The following is a 17,732-nucleotide window of genomic DNA, read 5'->3' on the forward strand; positions in this document are numbered from 1 at the left end:
ATAACTTTAATATAAAATATAAAAATTATTAAAAATATATATTAAATAAACTTAAAATAATTTTTAAGGGTATAAAGTAACTCTATATAGTTTAGGTAGAAAAGTTTTTATTTATTTTTGATGTAGAAATTATTACCATTTTCTAGTTTTTTTAAAAAAACCTCAATAATGAAATTTTTTTGTCTTGTCTCTTTCATTATTAAAAAATTTATAATTTTTTTCCATTTTCTTTCTTGTTTCTCTTTCAAAAATCAAATGTAGTATTAATATTAATTTGGCAAAGAAAGAAAGAAATGAAGGCAATGAGAGAAACTGAGAAAAACAATGGGCGACTTTAAGATATCCACGCGTTTTAAGAAAAAATGAAAAGACACGTGAGGAGAAGAAATAAAGGAAGCGCGTGTCTTAGAAGAAATGAGTAGAAGAAATTCCTACTTCCACAATTTCATAGTAATTGATCGTCCAAATGTAGGTGACCACTAATTACTGTTTCAACTCCGGAATTTTCGCTGAGATAAAGAAGTTTAGATTTGTTTATTCCAAAAAAAAATTATATATTATCATTGATTGGATGTGTATTCAGATCTCACTATTTGTCTCAATTTTTTTTATTTTTTTATATTATCAGTTTCCTTTTTAATTTTTTAATATTTTTTAATTTTTTTATATGAATGTAATATTTATTCCTAATTTTATGAAAGATTTGTAATTATTTAAAAGATAAAAATGTTGGGTTTTGGATGGGGAGGGGGACAAAGCGTAAAACACGGAAAAAAAACTGAAGTCTAAAATGAATTTAAAGCTAAGATTGAAGGCATCGAATTTTGGAATCTTATGGTATACAGCAGGGATATGATTCGAAGGATGTGGTTTGTGAAAATTTGAAAATTTGAGAGAAAAATATTCAAATTCGTTTAAGGGAAAAACGTGCCACACGTAAGAAGCTGCAAGTAGTGGGAGGCTGGCAGGGAAGTGGAGGGTGAGGGAGAAGAGCGCCAGAATCTGAGATATGTCGGGGGGTGGAGCCGAAGAAGAGACGACGTTGGAGTACACTCCCACATGGGTGGTGGCGGTTGTCTGCACCATCATTGTCGCCATTTCTCTTGCCGTTGAGCGCTTTCTGCACTTTCTCGGCAAGGCAAGCGCAGGTTTTCTTCTTTTTCTCTCTCTGGAATGGTTTGTAACGTTTGAATTTTTTATTTTTTATTTGCAGTATTTGAAGAAGAAGAACCAGAATCCTCTGTTCCAGGCTTTGCAGAAGGTTAAGGAAGGTGGGTATATGATATCTTTCTCTCTCTGCTTCTGGTTTCTCAGATGAAGATGTGAGCGATTTGATGGTGGGGTTGGTGCAGAGTTGATGCTTTTGGGGTTCATTTCCCTGCTGCTGACTGTGTTCCAGAGCTTGATCACCAAATTTTGTGTGCCAAAGCATGTCGTGAGTCACCTGCTGCCTTGCAAGCTTCCGGAAGAAAAGCATGCCACTCAGAGTCTCTCGCACTGGGCACTTGGGAGGCATCTGCTCTCCTCTGCACCATCATCTTGCAGCAATGAGGTCGCCAACTCTCCATACTTTTTTTTTATTGTTTGTTATTCATTATTCAAGCAGCTCAGATATGGATTCTGGGAAGAAATTCAATTGATGGAAAGGGGTTGGCAATGGCATGGCATTGTGAGTATTCAAAAGTTCTTCCAAATCTCAACCAGATACCTTCCCAATTCCTTTCCATTACAAAATCTGCCGGTCCTGAGACATGGGATTTGGATCGTTTAAGGGAATGATTTACTTTCCTCCCAAACCTCACTGTTCCAAACAAGCTAAAGAGTTCATTCATGACCCACAAGGATTTTGGATCTACAGTAATCTTTTAGAATCTATGGCATAATCTGTTTTTACATGATTGGATTGTTCTATATCTTACGAGATTCACACGAGAAATAGTGAACCTGAATTTGCTTATAGGGCAGAATTGGGGAAAGGAAGGGGATTTCATCAATTTAATTATCAAATTTATCTTAATCCTGTTGAGGCAAGGTTTCTCCTTGGCTATTTGAGGGTGTAGTGGACCACCTTAGTTGAACTGCCTCTTTAAGGCTTGGGGATACCGTGTTTGGCTACCATTAAACCATGGGCTCCTCTGTTTTGGGTTTGTAATTGCAATCCTGCGCATTGGGTAATCTAGCTACTTTTGGTTCTCTGACTGGGTGGATGGAGTTGTTTATGCTTTTTTTCCCCCCATTCTTGGATTTGTTGGTATCTTATTTTTCGGGTCTGGTGTGAACAACTAGATTCAGGAAGGGGCTAGAATTCTCTGTTGAGAAGCATGGCTTCCCATCACAGGTTAACACCTTTTTAATTAGTTCAGGCCATGGCTTCACGAGAAGGCCAAGAATTGTGTCACATGTCTGATGATACTTTTGTGTATGGAAGAAAAGTTAGGACTTTACCTCTTTTATCACTGCTTTTGACAGTTCCAGGCTTTGGAAATTTCATCCCTGGTTGCTGTGAGTTATTGTGCTCCATTTATGATTCAAAATTGATAAAATTACCCATTCTTGTCATATATTTACTGTGCAGTGAATAAAGGAAAAATGACTTTGGTCCAAGTCAAGTTCTCAAAAGAATAAGGAGAGCTAATGAGAAGATCAACATAAAATGGTTTCAGAAGTTCTCAAATGAGCCTAAGAATTGTCATCTTCTGATGCAGATATGTTGAACAGGGAAAGAGTTGGGAATGAAGAGGATTTGTGGAATTGGAGTACCAGAACTTCTAGATCTTAGTGATTGATAATTTGCAGTAAAACTGTTAGGGTTTATGAAATACTTGCAACATGGAACATATTTTTCTGCAGCCATGAACAACCATACACATGAAATAATGTGGAAAGAAGGAAAGTTTTGATCCTGGAGTTTCCAGACAGAAGCTGATGGATGCTTTTGGTGAGGTGCATGAAGAGTGTCACCATCATTTTTACTGCTTAAGGGTGTAGGAACTTAGGGCGCTATTTGGTGTTAGGCAGCTAGTAGTGTCTTCAGGCATCATACAGACACAAGTCAAAGGAAAAGAGCATCTAATCCTGTGTCCTATGATTATTTAGGAGGCTGAGAAAGGGATCTTTCTCCTACATTTATTGACTTAACATGCAGACTAATATTTTTTACATGCAATGCAGAGAGAAAAAGATAGATTTCCTGAGTTAGTTGTCCTATGAGTCTTTTTAATTCACAATGTTCATCCATGACTTGTCTGGAACCTTTGCTGTGCTTGCTAATTATGGTGTTTCTGAAATTCTTTAATAAGCTCTTAGGATTCTCCAGACTTTTCCTTGATTTACCTTGTGGCTCTTTTTAACTCATAAGAGTCATCCATGGCTTGTCTGAAACCTTCACAGTGCTTTTCTAGTATGGGTATGCCTGATTCCAAACAGTAAAAACAAGTCAAAACTTAGATGGTGATATTTATTACATTGAAACTTTGTAAATGGATTCATGAGAAATTATTAGCTTTCAATAACGGACATGAAGCAAAACTTGATGCTCTAGTTTCATTTATAGCTGCACAAATGATCAGAAATTAACAGGTCCATTTTTTTTTATCTCCTTTGTTTTCAGAAAGTCCCATTGCTGTCTCTTGAAGCGTTGCATCATCTGCATATCTTCATCTTCGTGCTTGCCACTGTCCACGTGACCTTCTGTGTTCTCACTATTATCTTTGGAGGGGCAAAGGTGAGTAATTCTTGTTTTTGCTTGTCCTTAAAATTTATATTATCCCTTTTCTCTATTTATAATATCTCTTGGGTGCTTATAAAAAAAAACATTACCTTGATCTTCTTTGTCTAAATTTGGGTTTTTTTTCTTGATGCAGATACATCAATGGAAACTTTGGGAGGATTCTATTGCAAAGGATAATTATGATACAGAAGAGGGTAAAAATCCATTAAATTTATAGTTCAAATTGTTAATTTAATAATTTCTGTTAACTACAGGAGGCATGTGTTATGTGTATGTTTTCAATATAAAAGAGAAGTGATTGTTTATGGTTGTTGGGAGTAATATGGTTGAATGCTTCTGTGATTTTATAGTAGCTTCTTCTTTTCAAATGACATGTAGGAAACCATGTCACGTTGACTGGCAGTTCTGACTCTGGGTTACTTCATTCTTTGTGTCTGTGTATGCATGTGTCCATTGCTAGATCAAATTACTTATATGCTTTTGTTTCTGTTTATATTCTTATAACCTGTGAACTGTGTTCTGCAGTTCTGAAGAAAAAGATCACCCATATTCATGACCATGCATTCATCAAGGATCGTTTTCTTGGTATCGGTAAAAATTCAGCTGTCATGAGTTGGGTGGTAAGTTAGTTATTAGTTCATTTTTGGTTGTCTCTGTCATTTTAAGCTGGTGCAACTTACTGAAATTAAATCATGTTTGATGTGGTTCATTATGTCATTCAAAAACTTGGTCTTATTTGTGGATGCATACAATGTCACGTCCTGTATTATGTATCCTTTTCTTACATCTTTCGTTCACCTTGGCACATCATGGCCTCACTCACATGCAACATAGTGCAAAACCACCCTCTGATTATGTATTCCTACTTGACTTAGGCTGGGTTTCCTTGTCTAAGGTTTAATACTAGATGTGACAGATCATTTACAAGTAAAGATAGCAAGAAGAAAGGAAAAGAAGGTACTTTCTAGGTGCCAACATATTGAAGAGGAAATTTACTTCACAAACATGCAAAAGATCTAAACAAATCGTCTTGCAATTTTTAACCATTAAAAAGGGGACTCTCCTCGGATTGTATAGAGTAATCAATCTGTAGTAGAAATTGAATTCAAGAAAAACATCCCTTTTTGAAAAGTAATAGAAAAACTTGTCAAATGACCACTGAGTTCGGACCTGAACTAGCATTTTTATGCAAGATTGTCATGGTATGGGTTCCTATTTATCGCACTGAGGTTTTGATAGGATGCATCATTTCTATCTACCCGGCAATGTCCTTGCTTATATTTAGGCATTTCTTACCTCACCTAAGGCTAATACACGTTGCATCCAGGGTACTGTCTAGCATGGAAGTGAAAATTTTTAGGATCTATCTTTTTGCTTTCAGAACTGGGAAAACAGGATCCTCAGCTCATGCCAAATAGGGATAGATTCCTTGTTAGTCCAACGTGCAAAACAAGTTCTATCATTATCCGTAGTGCAAGATCCCCGTTCTTTTGTTTTTGTTCAACCCCCAAAGAAAAGCATATGGTGGAGCCTCATTCGCAGATTCCACTTTTAGTTATTGTTTTTGTTTCATAATGATCAAATTTGAAACATAAGGTCCCAGAAGATGAATTCCCTCAGGAAACAATCCTAAACTTTGAATCGCAAAATGTTTTATAAACAGAGCAAAATTATTGCTTTGGTTAACAATGAACCATTATCATAATTCTCACTTTTTTTTTTTTGTGATTTTTTCAGCATTCATTTTTCAAGCAATTTTATGCATCTGTGACGAAATCAGATTACTTGACCTTACGACTAGGATTCATTATGGTAAGTTATCTAATTCATGGGTAATGTCATTGATCCAGTTAGCAGTAGGTCTTGTTTCTTTTTTGCTTCTCACTTGGTGCATGCTATATGTTAAACTTACTTCTTCTGTAGATGCATTGCAGGCAAAACCGCAAGTTTAATTTTCACAAATACATGGTACGTGCCCTTGAAGACGATTTTAAGAAAGTTGTTGGTATAAGGTAAGTGATTCTTGAGAGTTCCTCTATAATGTTGAGGCTTTCTATGTTTGTTTTGGTCGTTGACCTTTTATACTGGCTGAAACTTTGAAACAATTCTCGTTATTTTACTTCAATTGATGGGTATACCTCTGGTTTTTTGGTTGCAGTTGGTATCTTTGGATCTTTGTGGTTGTCTTCTTGTTGCTTAATGTTGATGGTATGCTAACTGGTCCAAAATTCTTGTTCTGATGTCATCTGGTGATTTTAATATTTTTCTTTAGTTTTTTGTATCCGACGTTGTACATAAGCACTTAAATACCAATCATCCATCTGAGAATATGGTTATACGTGGAGATGATTAGTGGCATAATAATATTTACAAAGTGGCTGGTTGGAATGTAGAACTTGTAACTATGTTTAAAGATTATAAAGTTTATTAGGATCTTAGGACAAACATATACATTAAAATACTACAAGTCAAGGTTCGTGAGTTCAATGTTTACATGTGTAAAGAATTAATGAACACCTATTTTTATGCTTTAAGCCTTACTATCTTTTGTGCATTTGGTTATATATCTTTTTAAACTTCATTCTTGTAACCTTATGACAAATATATGGAAAAAATAACATTCTTGATATGATTTACGAGTTAGACAACCCTGAATCCATTGCCTTGGTTTTAGAGAGAATACAACTTTGCACATCATTCACAAAAAAGGCAACAAGGGTTTCCTCTTTTTGGTTTTGATCTTGGCCAGCTAGCAAAGATCTTTATATCATGATATGATGTTTTCTTGTTCTACTGCACAGGTTGGCATACTTATTTCTGGATAGCATTCATTCCTTTCATTGTGAGTAGTCCTGATTCTCCCCCCCTCTCTCTCTTTCTCTCTCTCTCTCTCTCTCTCTCTCTATTTTTGTCTGCAAGCATGTGGTCACACTTTTGAATGCGTTGAATTTTCATGCTTTACAATTCATATTAATTTTCTTTTAATCGGACTTAAACAGATATTTGATGCTTCACAAGTTTAGAGCAATAAGCTTATTTCTCCTCTCTTAACTCTCTTTTTAATACTTAAATGGGTATTTGTTGCTCACAAGCTTAGAGCAATAAGCTTCTCTCCCTCCCTCTCATTACCCCTTTGTGCATGCTTGCATGGTCAAACATTTTGTGTTTAATGCATGCTTAACAATTCATATTAATTTTCAGTTGTCCTACTTGGATATTTGATGTTTTACAAACTTAGAGCTAAGCTTTAGTTGGTGGAGTTGTTAATAATGCCCTTGTACTTACCACAACTTAGTTATTTATTGAAGTTTATAAAGAGAAATTGTTAAATGCTTCAAGTTCCAAGGTTTTGTTGTGAGAGAAAATGATAATATATTTATGGTGTTGCATTCCCTTCATATGACGTTTATTAATGAGCTAACAGACTTGTTCCAAGTACTGTTCTGGAGTTCCATCATCAGTCTTGATCTATTACAAGGTGCTTATTTCTTTGAAAATTTCGATAAGGAAATACTTGTGGATGGATGTTTCAAGTCTAGAGTTGAAATTTATCATTGATTGAGAAGCCAAGGTCTTGGATAGGGAATTAAACATGTAGTATCTCTTTCCTGCCAAATCCCAACAAATTGATGAAGGAAATTTCTCCATAAAGTATGATGCTTAGCTTGATGCTGTTGAGAGTTTAATTGGTTATAATTCATCAAGTGGAGGGTATGTTCTTTTTTCCCTCTTTTAAGTGTATAATACAATGTATAATAATATAAATATTTATCTCGATCTCTTTAGTATAACATATTTATAACTAGTAGAACATTTCTGTATGACCCAGTGGTTATACTTATATTTGTCCAGCTCTGCATGTGTTCTCTTTGGCACATTTTGTCCTTTTCTGTTATCACAGTGCACCAAGGATACACATGCAAATGCACACATATTTGTGTCAAGGCGAGCAATATCTATCATCATGATCAATACATATACCTACATATCAGATTCTCACCAGCAACATGAAATTTAGATTGCATTTGTCGGGGTATTCACTTCCTTTCTGTTATTCATTTATTTGCAGCTTCTACTTGCGGTGGGCGCTAAGCTGGAGCATGTCATTTCCCAGTTAGCCCATGAGGTTGCTGAGAAACATGCAGCCATAGAAGGAGAATTGGTTGTTCAACCTTCAGATGACCACTTCTGGTTCCATCGACCCCGAATTGTTCTTTTCCTGATCCATATTATTCTCTTCCAAAATTCATTTGAGATGGCATTTTTCTTCTGGATCTTGGTAAGCCGCCATATTCAAGGCTTGACTCACCATATCAATTATTTATGGATTAGGTAGCAATAATATAAGAAGGATTAAATCTGATATGCTTCAACCATCTGTAGTTTACATATGGCTTTGATTCCTGTATAATGGGTAAAGTCCAATACATCATCCCAAGACTCGTTATAGGGTAAGTCCGGTGCCTTTTCTCTCCTATATTTTGTTCTTTTGAATATGTCCATATTCTGATGTGTTCGGCTCCCAATTCACTGCTCTTGTTCCCATTTTTTTCCTTTTCTTTTCAGGGTGATCATTCAGGTACTCTGCAGTTATAGCACCCTCCCCCTTTATGCCATTGTCACCCAGGTAAGTTCAGTTGAATTGAGGTTGCAGCCAATTTATACTCTTTCTTAGGACTGACAAATCTTACCTGCTATCTGTGATGAAATGAAGATGGGGACTCATTTCAAAAAGGCGATATTTGATGAGCATGTGCAAGCAGGCCTTGTTGGTTGGGCTCAAAAGGCCAGGAAGAAAACAACGACTGGTAATGCTAACAGAGGACCCATGATTCAGCTTGGAAGAGTTGTGCGTAGTGAAAATGCAAAAGAGGAGATAACGCTTACAGGTGCCGCTGAGGAAAAGAAGTAAGCAGCCAATCCAGAAAAATATAGCAGGGTTCAGCCTTTTCTTATGTTGTCCTGTGAATTGTGTCATTTTGAACATGTGTTCTTAAAAACATTGATTGAAATCGTTCCTGTTTTTGCCAATACTAGGTTGTAATGATCTGATACTTAGAACTGTTAGCTCCCTTGGGTTTGAATCTCTTACAAAATACAAGGGTGTTTGTAGAGTTGAGTGGTGGTGTCTACTGATGAGCTGGTTTCATTTCTACATTCATATATATTCCCTGTGGCTAATGCTAAGATGCTTGTAGCTTTTCCCTTTTCTACACAATGGAAGGAAAGCAAAACACAAGTGGCATTGTGTTTTTCCCTTGATTTTTGGTCAATGATATTCTCAAAGTCCAAATATTTCTAAAGTGGTTTGATTTCAAAGCTTCAAATCTCATCATCATGGGAATGAAATATTTTTAGTTTTCAAAAGGTTTGAGAGGTGGCTTAAAAGAAATCATAAGGAAAGCGATGAAGTATCAAATTAGCATTGAATCATTGAATGAAAGCATACAAAAATGCGATTCAAGTATAAAGAAATGAGATGTTCTCGGTATTTGGGCTCTTGAAGATGTATCCAAATTAACCAACATTGAATAAAGGTGTAAAAAAATTGAATTTAAGAGTCATTTGACAATGATTTTAAGAAAAGTTTTTAGTTTTAAAAGTGTTTTTTTTATTTAAAAAAAGGTATTTGATAAATTTTAAAAAGTATTTTTAAGAATTAAAAAAAACATTTGTAATGTTGGAAAATCATTTATGGTATTTTTAAAGAAATCTTTCATATGATTTTCTTAAAATTACTTATAAAAAAAATATTTTACTAAAAACATTTCAAATAAAAATATCATCAAATATACTTTAAAAGCAACATTGATCGTTTTGCTAAATATAAAGAAATTAAAGTTACTCCTATTCACATAACCTAAAATTATATGTTTTGTAAATTTAATTAAAATTTTATCATTTTTATTTGCAAATTTAGATGCCATCTAACAATCAAAGAACTTTTTTTTTTTTTTCTCTTAATCGTTAACAAATAAAATTTCCATGGGAAAATGGTGGGAGGCCTCCCCTCCAAATGTGTAGTGTTGCAAGTGGAAGATGGGTTCATTGGTTTGAATCCCATTTGCGGCGGGAAAAGTACCTTCAGTCCCAAGCTACTCCTCCATTGTTGGCTCTGCAACATTCATCCATTTCTCCCTCCATGGATGATGAGGTTGGGGCCAGGAATGGCAGCAGAGACAACAAAGAGAAGAGGAAACGGAAACAAAGAACGACCCCCGAAATTGAGGTCATGGATATTGAGGATTTTGGTCATGATGAAACCTTAAAGATTAGGGCTTCTCTATTGGGGTGGTACGACCTCAACAAGAGGGACCTCCCTTGGAGAACACCAACCACCACCACGACCCACGAAGATGAAGATGATGCAGATGCCCATGAAGACCTAGACAACAGGGCTTATGCTGTATGGGTTTCCGAAGTGATGCTGCAGCAAACGAGGGTTGAGACTGTGATTGATTATTACAACCGTTGGATGCAGAAGTGGCCCACTCTTCATCATCTCTCCCTAGCTTCTCTCGAGGTACTCCTTCATTTCCCCTTTGTTTTCTGCAATTTGACTCCATTTTTTGTTATATCTAATCGCCGTTGTTGTGCCGATGAAACAGGAGGTGAACGAGATATGGGCAGGCTTGGGGTATTACAGACGGGCTCGCTTTCTATTGGAGGTCACATTTCCTTGCTCTCTTCAACCTTGATAATAAGAATTTTCATTTAATTTCAATTTTTTTTTTGGAGTAATTATCCTCTAGTTCAGAAGCAATGTGTGATTCTCCGAGCTTGTAGCTCAAATTCCACAGCAGTTTACCAATATAGGTCTTGCACTTCCTAGAAAGGGTAGGTTCAATAAGAGAGGAGATGGCTGGAAGAAGATTATTTATTTTTAGAGATGAAATTAATTATGGAGACTGAATACCTTTGGTGAAGGGACCTTTCGCAGAAGGCGGGTTGAAGTAGAATCAGCTACCTTAGATGGCAATGGAAAAATAGAGGCCCTCTCTTTAGACCTAGCATAATTCTTTCCTCGAATCCAGACATATGTCTTATCTGCAAGACTGCAACTAGCACTAAAAGATATTCTAGTGTCATTACTGCATTGATCCTCGTACGATTCTTGTACTGAACAACAATTTATGGATTGTTTTTTGAATGAATATTTGATAATAAAAGGAACTTTTGCAAAATGGAAAATAGAGTCATACTTCTTATTTTTAAAACAAGGAAGTTAGAATCTCTTCCTTATACCTGCAGCCAAGGACGTGATTTTTTTTAGTTTTTTTTCATGTGTTAGGGAGCAAAGATGATTTCTGAAGGAAAATGTGGGTTTCCTAGAACCACCTCTGCTCTTCGGGCGGTGCCAGGAATAGGAAACTATACAGCTGGTGCAATTGCTTCGATTGCATTCAAGGAGGTAAGAAAATTCTGCAAATTTCTGTTCTAGTTATGTAAGAAGCATCTTTTGCCATTCAATAATTTCCAGATTTACTGATTCAGGCAGTGCCTGTGGTTGATGGAAATGTAGTAAGGGTAATTGCCAGACTAAAAGCTATCTCCTCAAATCCAAAACATTCAGCAACAATCAAGAACATTTGGTGAGGCTTTTTGATACTTGGAGCACTTTTTTTAATGGATGATACATATAAATAGGGCCAGAGCTAACAAGTGTCTAAGGGGAGCCATGCAACCCTTCCCCATCCCAAAAAAGGGTACAAGAAATTCAAAATTCCTTTTATTCCATTCTTAATTAATTAGTTACTCTCTCCATGATTTATATGGCACTCCAAGAAAATGCCAATTCCAAAAATGGCTCCTAAACTTTGTCAAATATATTCTCATTTTAACCTTGACTCTTTCACAATATTAAATTTTCATATGGTATTTGGATTTTGACCCAAAAAGTATGCTTCATGTAATTTAGCCCCCGAAAAGAAAATTTTGTGGCTCTGACCCTGAATCCAAAGTTGGCACACAGTTCTTTATATATATGCACTATGTCATACTATGCTCCTCTATGCTGCTAGTTTGTGGTGCAAATCAAAATTATGACAGTGGTGCAAATAATGAAATTTTCCATCATGCTCGTTATTGCTTTTGGTGTATACTAATTTCATTCTTTTTTCAAAAAACAAATATATATATATACTAATTTCATTCTTCAACACATTTTTTTTGGTAATTCTTTTGGGGTTTTTGTTTATTGTGTTCTATATTATCTTTGGACCAGGAGATTAGCTGGGCAACTAGTCGATCCTTGCAAACCTGGAGATTTCAACCAGGCTCTCATGGAACTTGGTGCAACCATATGCACTCCACTAAACCCAATCTGCTCTGCATGTCCAGTCTCTGACCATTGCTCTGCACTATCAATGTCTGAAAGCCATAGATCGATATTAGTTACAGATTATCCTGTCAAAGTTGTAAAGGCCAAAAAAAGACATGATTTTTCTGCTGTTTCTGTTGTGAAGATATTGGAAGGGCAAGATACATCAAAGGGATCCCAATATAACAGTAGATTTCTTCTGGTAAAAAGGCCTAATGAAGGTTTGCTTGCTGGCCTTTGGGAATTCCCATCTGTCCTGCTGGATGGAGAAGCTGACGGGGCCACAAGGAGAAAAACAATTGATCTCTTTTTGAAGTCATTCAAGCTTGATACCAAAAAGAACTGTCGCATAGTTTCAAGGGAAGATGTTGGGGAATGTGTCCATGTGTTCACTCACATTCATCTTACTATGTATGTGGAGTTGTTAGTTCTGCATCTAAAAGGTTTGGGCTTACTTATAAACTCTCACTCTCAAATATGTATGTCTGTGTATGTGTCTCTGTAGCGAGGTGTGCTTATCTATCCATCAATGCCCACATACATATTATAGCTTAGTTATCTGCTTTATATTTGAATCCTTGTTTTTCCTATTGACATGAAGGTGGGATGAAAATCTCATATGAAAATGAGGACAAAGAAACTATGACTTGGAGATGGATTGACAGTGAGGCCCTTTCAAGCATGGGATTAACATCTGGTGTCAGAAAGGTAATTTGACAATGCTGCTATTCAAATGTTATTTCCATATATTACCTTAAGGAGTAGGAAAAGTAGCGGTGTCAGAAGGGTAATTTGGCAATGCTGCTATTCAAATATTATTGCCACATATTACCTTAGGAGTGAGAAAAGTAGCATGATTCTATAACTCAAAACTTCACCACATGATATGATACCCATTTGAAAAGGTAGTTTGATTGAATGTGGTAAAATGCTCAAATAAATAATTTAGTTAAGTTTAAACCAAAAATTTATGTTTATCAAGTTCTCGAGTGGTATTCTTGTAAATGAACATCAATTGTGTTGATAAAAATCAACACCATATGGTAAACAAATATAAGGGTAAAGAAAGCAATCCTACACTGCAAGACACCTCAAAATTTGAATCAAACAGATAATTTGATGTTCTTTCTTTTTTTTCCCCTTCTAGATTTTATGTTCCTACTGAGCCCAGGTATTCAACCTGATGATTAGTGTTCCTATCTAATATATCCAATCTCTTAACTTTAGCATCTCCTTGTTTCCATTATCATTTATTTATCCAAATCTGTCATCCTGATGCAGGTTTACAATATGATTCAGAAAAAGGTTGCCCTTGAACCCCATCCTTGCCAAAATAAGAAAAACAACTCCAAGAAACTGAAGGATTCCTGAAACAAATCCTGTTGCTATGAATATGCAGTGCATTGATCAATGTCTTTAATCAACAAGAAAATTTTGTAGCTTGCTGCTTCTGCTTTGTCAGCCAGAAAACTGCTTCATTTATTCATGCAACATAGCGATTCTTGTGGTTATGTGTTTTATCTACAGATGATTATTTATGGAGAAGAAATGAGTCTTATTTATCTGTAAGATTACTTTCATTTTCTCCTGAGGTGGTTAATGTCATCTCATGGACATGAATGTGAAGAAAGGCTATAATTGATTTGCCCAGAAGTCTGTAACAAGGGACTTTTACTTCATAATGTAGAAATATTCTGTAGCTAATTGAGAGGACATCTTAGTTTCAACTTTCAAGATATAAGCCTCTTCAATCTGTTGCTTCTTATTACTGTTACTGGGTTAATTTGCTCAGTGTGCATTTAAGACCTAAATGTACACATGAATCAAACTTTTCTTTACTTTGTGAATACGTATTGATGGAAACAACTATTTACTGAAAGAATTAGTTATATAACTAGGACTGCAACTTGGATGGGTTGAGGAGGTTGGACGGATTCGAAGGTTAATCCGTGTCACACCCGCCTACCAATATAATACCTCACATTTTAGTCTACCAGTATTGCTGTTGAGTTTCCTTTCACTCATTTGTTGCCAAGCAATGTTTTCTACTTCCACATCAGAGGATGGTGGAGAGTGCAGGGGCTTTGTAGCTGGGTGATTTTTAAGATGGTGAGGGTGATATCAAGCAGCCCATTTCATATTCCTTCAAAGTCTATGTAGGGTATGGTGTCAATTTAAAAGGGAATCGGAAATCTCACCTTTTTTGTTTTATGGGAAAACAAGAAAAAAAGAAAAAATGAAAGGATTGGCAGTGCCCAACAGATATTGGGGTTTGTCATGCCAACACCACATCGAAAATCCCAAATATGGTAAACCATCAATTCCTATTCTCATACTGCAGCTCTTCTTGTACATACCCAGATGTTTCTTTCTCTTAATTTAATAGGAATTGATGCTTAGATTTTCTATTAACTGTTAGGGAAGGAGGGTGTAGGTATGTGTTCTGTTAGAATTTCTATTTTATATCTCTTATGGTTTAAAATAATTATAATAATAATAATAATTATAAAACTAGAGTAATCAATGTGAATAAAGTAGAACCCTTGTTATTAAATGTTTGGTTTGTTAGACATTATTCTTAAAAATGTTATAAAACGAGGATAGATGCAATGTAAATAAAAATAGAGATAACTATATATTACTTTAACAATATATGTAACGAGGAGGAAAGAATCAAAGAAGAGAAATGGGAGAGTTAAGAGAATGAAAGAGTAAGAAAATATGAAAGAGAATGAGAGAGAAAATGTTTTCTTTCTTGTGCGGATGCTCTTTCTACAAGGGATGGAAAGCCTGAAAAGACTTTCCAAATGGTTTTCATTTACTCGTCTTAAAGATGAGTAAATGAAGTTTATTTATAAACTTCAATTAATTGTAATATTAATGTAGTCATTCACTACCCATTTACATAAAAATAAAAAATAAAAAATTCTAATTTAGAAAACATATTTAACAAATTTTGACCAAAAAATAAATTTTTAAGAATTTGTCATGAAAATAGATTGTTCTTCAATGAAATTCAATATGTTTTTAATTACTTTTATAAAGTATTTTGAGTGATAATGAAAAATGTTTTAAAATTTTTTTACATCTTACATTATTGTGCAAATGTCTTTTTAAGGAATAATGCAAAAAAAAAAGATCACTTGAATTTCTAAATATAATTTTCTTTTTTTAATAACTATTTTGGAAAAATTCCACACGTTCATCCTTTCTTTGTTATAAAAGAGGTCTCTCTCTAAAAAATAAAAAATCTTATAGAAAAAAAAAGTGATACATATGCCTTTTAAATTTTTAAAATTTAATTCTCAAATTTTAAAAATTTTGAAAGAAAAAAATATTCAAAAGTACAAGATAATTTTTTTTATAAGAGTTTTTATATTTTGTATAAAAGTTTTTATTTTTAAAAATTAGAAGAAAAAAAATGATATCCAAACCCATACATTTTCCTTGGACTTTAAAAAAAAATTTCATCTCTCTCTTAGTTATTTTCTTAACTTTTTCTTTCATGGTATCCCAACATAAAATATTTATATAACATTTTTTTCTTTAATATTTTTAAAAAACCGAACACAATTCCTTAAAAATCCACAAATGAAATATATATATATACTAGTGCTTTCTTGGAGGTCTTATCAATTACATTTATATATGTAGGTATGGAGATTGGAGAGAGAGAGAGAGGAGAAAGAAAAACCAGTGGCATGTATTGTTCCAAGGCCTGTGTGGATGAGAAAGCAGAGGTCCCTTTTACCACTCCTCTGCCTCTCCCTCTCCCTCCAATCTCCTCTCCTCTTTTAAATCAAACAACTCCTCTAACTCTCTTCCTCTGATAATCATTTCTTTGTAGAAAAAAAAAAAGAAAGAAAGAAAAATGGAAAACCCAATGCATAAACGAGAAGTGTTTCATGATTAAAACAAAAATTGGGAGTGGGATTGATATCTTGGAAGCCTTACAATCTCTTTCTCAAGTCCTCTCCCCACAGAGATAATGGCAATAAGAGCTATTGGAGTGTCAAGCTTTCCCTCATCCTCTTATTTCACTCGAAAATCTGAAGCCACCTCCTCCACTCTCCCTCTGGTATGCATCATCTCAAACCTTTCTACTCTTTCTTTTCCTTCAACTCTAATTTTCATGAATTTCTTCTGTTATATTTTCTCACCCCACATAAAAAAAAAAAAAAAAAAAAAAAAAAAAAAAAAGTCAAAATGAAAAAACCATCCACCCATAAGTATTGTATATGGTTTGAATTGTTTGCTGAAACTTCCAATTCACATGCTAAATTTAGACCCACATCAACCTTATCCCAATAGGATAGGATTGGCTATTGTTTTGTTAAACTAGTCATACATTCAATGAATACTCTTTCAGAGCTTCAGAGGTGGTGGCAAAATATAGTAGAAGATGTAACTGGGTTGTTAATCAATCTTCTGTTTTCTGGGAAAATGTCAAAAAACTTGTCTTCTTTCTTCTTCTCCAGTGTGTTACGGACCAAATATAACATGTAGTGTTGAATTTCAATTGTGAATAGTGTTTGAGACATGGCCAGTGCATGCATCAGATGGTTGGTAAACCAGTGACTTCACGCAGAATCATTGCCTGCTCAGCTGTTCAAGAATCATCAACACCCACAGGTATATTTTTTTCTTTTTTTTTAAAATATATAGATATTATCATGTTTCTTATCAGATGGGTGGAAGGGACTTGATTGGAGTAGTATGTATTCTACTTGTTTTTACCTAGTTGCTGCTGAGACAAAGGAGGTGAAACCAGCCCAAGAAAAAGGTCCTGCAAAGCCAAAACCTCCAGCCAAAGCTCCAGTAAAGCCACTGCCCCAGATGATGGAGGAGGATGTCATCCCTTCACTGAAATCAATCCTTGAAGCTCAAGATGATTTATCGGAAATCGAACTATCATTCCAGGACAACAGGGTAAGCTCTCTGGTTGTCTGTTCAGTTTATGTGTATGATTCTACCAAGCAGGTTGTCTAATTCATGTTTTGATTTGTAGTTGGAAGGTTCCTTTCAGAAGAAGGGCATTCCCTATTCATTCTGGGCCTTTTTCCCAAATGGAGTCCTCACAGGTACTCACTGCCTTAACACTACTGATTTAACACTGCCAGACCCTAATGAGTATCCCACTGAAATCTGGATTTGGTAATCTTGTTGGGTAGGTCCAAAAGGGTTTTCTCTGTCCTCCTATGGATCAGGGTCAAGCACAGTAGAGCCCTTTCTCATTGATGAGAAGAGAATCACCGCAAAGCATGTGGTCTTCTGGGTTGAGAAGCGTTTGGCAGCTCAAGGAATCATTCCTGTGTGGAAAGAATAGTTTCATATTTGTGCTCTTCCATTCAATTCACATCATGTAAAATCATCACCTTGTCCACACAAATTTCGGCTTTGGAAAAATAAATTAAGAGAAAAATTAAGATTTGCAAGTCCATATCTTGTACCAGAGGTTTCTCCTATTTGTGCATTCTTGTCCTTAATACAAGAAAGACAGTGAAAGAAGCTATACTGCAACCACATATGACGGATATTTGTCACAAGCACAAATTTTTCCTACAAATTTTTCATGTTGTGAGGTGTTTAGAAGCGCTCTAAGCCAACCCATGTTTACCCACATGGGATTGCAAAAAGGAAAGTAACAAGAGAGGGATAGGTCAAAACAAGATTACAAGGTAA

General features: G+C 35.2%; 3 protein-coding genes across 3 annotated transcripts; all 3 read left to right on the forward strand.

The window, feature by feature from the left end:
* The first annotated feature begins 811 nt into the window (after window positions 1-811).
* On the forward strand, window positions 812-8,945 carry LOC117919216 (MLO-like protein 1). The gene is made up of 14 exons (XM_034836350.1): window positions 812-1,138; window positions 1,214-1,271; window positions 1,353-1,552; window positions 3,611-3,724; window positions 3,864-3,924; window positions 4,256-4,350; window positions 5,468-5,542; window positions 5,654-5,742; window positions 5,889-5,938; window positions 6,532-6,572; window positions 7,800-8,009; window positions 8,114-8,181; window positions 8,297-8,357; window positions 8,445-8,945. The coding sequence occupies exons 1-14, from the start codon at window positions 1,010-1,012 to the stop codon at window positions 8,640-8,642; spliced, it is 1,449 nt and encodes a 482-aa protein (XP_034692241.1). The 5' UTR covers window positions 812-1,009; the 3' UTR covers window positions 8,643-8,945.
* Window positions 8,946-9,722: 777 nt separating this feature from the next.
* On the forward strand, window positions 9,723-13,786 carry LOC117917636 (adenine DNA glycosylase). The gene is made up of 7 exons (XM_034833977.1): window positions 9,723-10,253; window positions 10,339-10,398; window positions 11,022-11,141; window positions 11,225-11,322; window positions 11,955-12,493; window positions 12,652-12,758; window positions 13,332-13,786. The coding sequence occupies exons 1-7, from the start codon at window positions 9,747-9,749 to the stop codon at window positions 13,419-13,421; spliced, it is 1,521 nt and encodes a 506-aa protein (XP_034689868.1). The 5' UTR covers window positions 9,723-9,746; the 3' UTR covers window positions 13,422-13,786.
* A 1,976-nt stretch (window positions 13,787-15,762) lies between these two features.
* LOC117917758 lies at window positions 15,763-17,499 on the forward strand. The gene is made up of 5 exons (XM_034834133.1): window positions 15,763-16,128; window positions 16,580-16,682; window positions 16,792-16,979; window positions 17,059-17,131; window positions 17,222-17,499. The coding sequence occupies exons 1-5, from the start codon at window positions 16,039-16,041 to the stop codon at window positions 17,374-17,376; spliced, it is 609 nt and encodes a 202-aa protein (XP_034690024.1). The 5' UTR covers window positions 15,763-16,038; the 3' UTR covers window positions 17,377-17,499.
* The last annotated feature ends 233 nt before the right edge of the window (window positions 17,500-17,732 follow it).

The sequence above is a fragment of the Vitis riparia genome, chromosome 7 (assembly GCF_004353265.1).
Source record: "Vitis riparia cultivar Riparia Gloire de Montpellier isolate 1030 chromosome 7, EGFV_Vit.rip_1.0, whole genome shotgun sequence".
In the NCBI taxonomy this organism is placed as follows: Eukaryota; Viridiplantae; Streptophyta; class Magnoliopsida; order Vitales; family Vitaceae; genus Vitis; species Vitis riparia.

Excerpts from the sequence above, each read along its gene's own strand:
- LOC117919216 (XM_034836350.1), top strand. The coding sequence starts at position 1,010 with ATGTCGGGGGGTGGAGCCGAAGAAGAGACGACGTTGGAGTACACTCCC. Across the intron at positions 5,543-5,653 it reads TACGACTAGGATTCATTATG|ATGCATTGCAGGCAAAACCG; the intron begins GTAAGTTATCTA and ends CTTCTTCTGTAG. Across the intron at positions 5,743-5,888 it reads AAGAAAGTTGTTGGTATAAG|TTGGTATCTTTGGATCTTTG; the intron begins GTAAGTGATTCT and ends TTTTGGTTGCAG.
- LOC117917636 (XM_034833977.1), top strand. The coding sequence starts at position 9,747 with ATGTGTAGTGTTGCAAGTGGAAGATGGGTTCATTGGTTTGAATCCCAT. Across the intron at positions 12,494-12,651 it reads GTTAGTTCTGCATCTAAAAG|GTGGGATGAAAATCTCATAT; the intron begins GTTTGGGCTTAC and ends ATTGACATGAAG. Across the intron at positions 12,759-13,331 it reads TAACATCTGGTGTCAGAAAG|GTTTACAATATGATTCAGAA; the intron begins GTAATTTGACAA and ends ATCCTGATGCAG.
- LOC117917758 (XM_034834133.1), top strand. The coding sequence starts at position 16,039 with ATGGCAATAAGAGCTATTGGAGTGTCAAGCTTTCCCTCATCCTCTTAT. Across the intron at positions 16,980-17,058 it reads TATCATTCCAGGACAACAGG|TTGGAAGGTTCCTTTCAGAA; the intron begins GTAAGCTCTCTG and ends TTTGATTTGTAG. Across the intron at positions 17,132-17,221 it reads CCCAAATGGAGTCCTCACAG|GTCCAAAAGGGTTTTCTCTG; the intron begins GTACTCACTGCC and ends CTTGTTGGGTAG.